Source organism: Apaloderma vittatum, unplaced genomic scaffold (assembly GCF_000703405.1).
Source record: "Apaloderma vittatum isolate BGI_N311 unplaced genomic scaffold, ASM70340v1 scaffold39183, whole genome shotgun sequence".
NCBI lineage: Eukaryota > Metazoa > Chordata > Aves > Trogoniformes > Trogonidae > Apaloderma > Apaloderma vittatum.
This window is the reverse complement of record NW_009710530.1, coordinates 1-226: the sequence shown is the minus strand read 5'-3', so window position 1 is coordinate 226 and position 226 is coordinate 1. Positions and strand designations below refer to the sequence as shown.

At 54.4% G+C, this 226-nt stretch overlaps 1 protein-coding gene across 1 annotated transcript in view; it reads right to left on the bottom strand.

Moving 5' to 3' along the window:
* The window catches only part of TMC7 (transmembrane channel-like 7), a gene marked incomplete at its 5' end in the record, with an annotated part of 14,135 nt that extends 13,914 nt beyond the window's left edge, over positions 1–221 (bottom strand). The window contains one exon of the mRNA XM_009867316.1: positions 199–221. Coding sequence (XP_009865618.1) covers positions 199–221 — 23 coding nt within the window. The remainder of the gene's footprint in view (positions 1–198) is intronic.
* Between the last annotated feature and the right edge of the window lie 5 nt (positions 222–226).

Below are 226 nucleotides of genomic sequence, written 5' to 3'. Positions count from 1 at the left end.
CCGGGGGCTTCTGGCCGGTCCCTGCAGCCGGAGGGGCCAGAGGGAGCCGGTCACGTTTTGGCGGGAGCACCCGGGCAATTTCTCGCCCAAACCACCAAACTGATACAGACGAACCCAATCCTGCTTCGGCCTTGCGGCGCACCTAAGGAAAAAGTAATTAAAAAGAAGAAAAAAAAAATAGAAAGTGCAAAGACGAACCTTAATCTCCTCTTCTCCGCGATGCTCG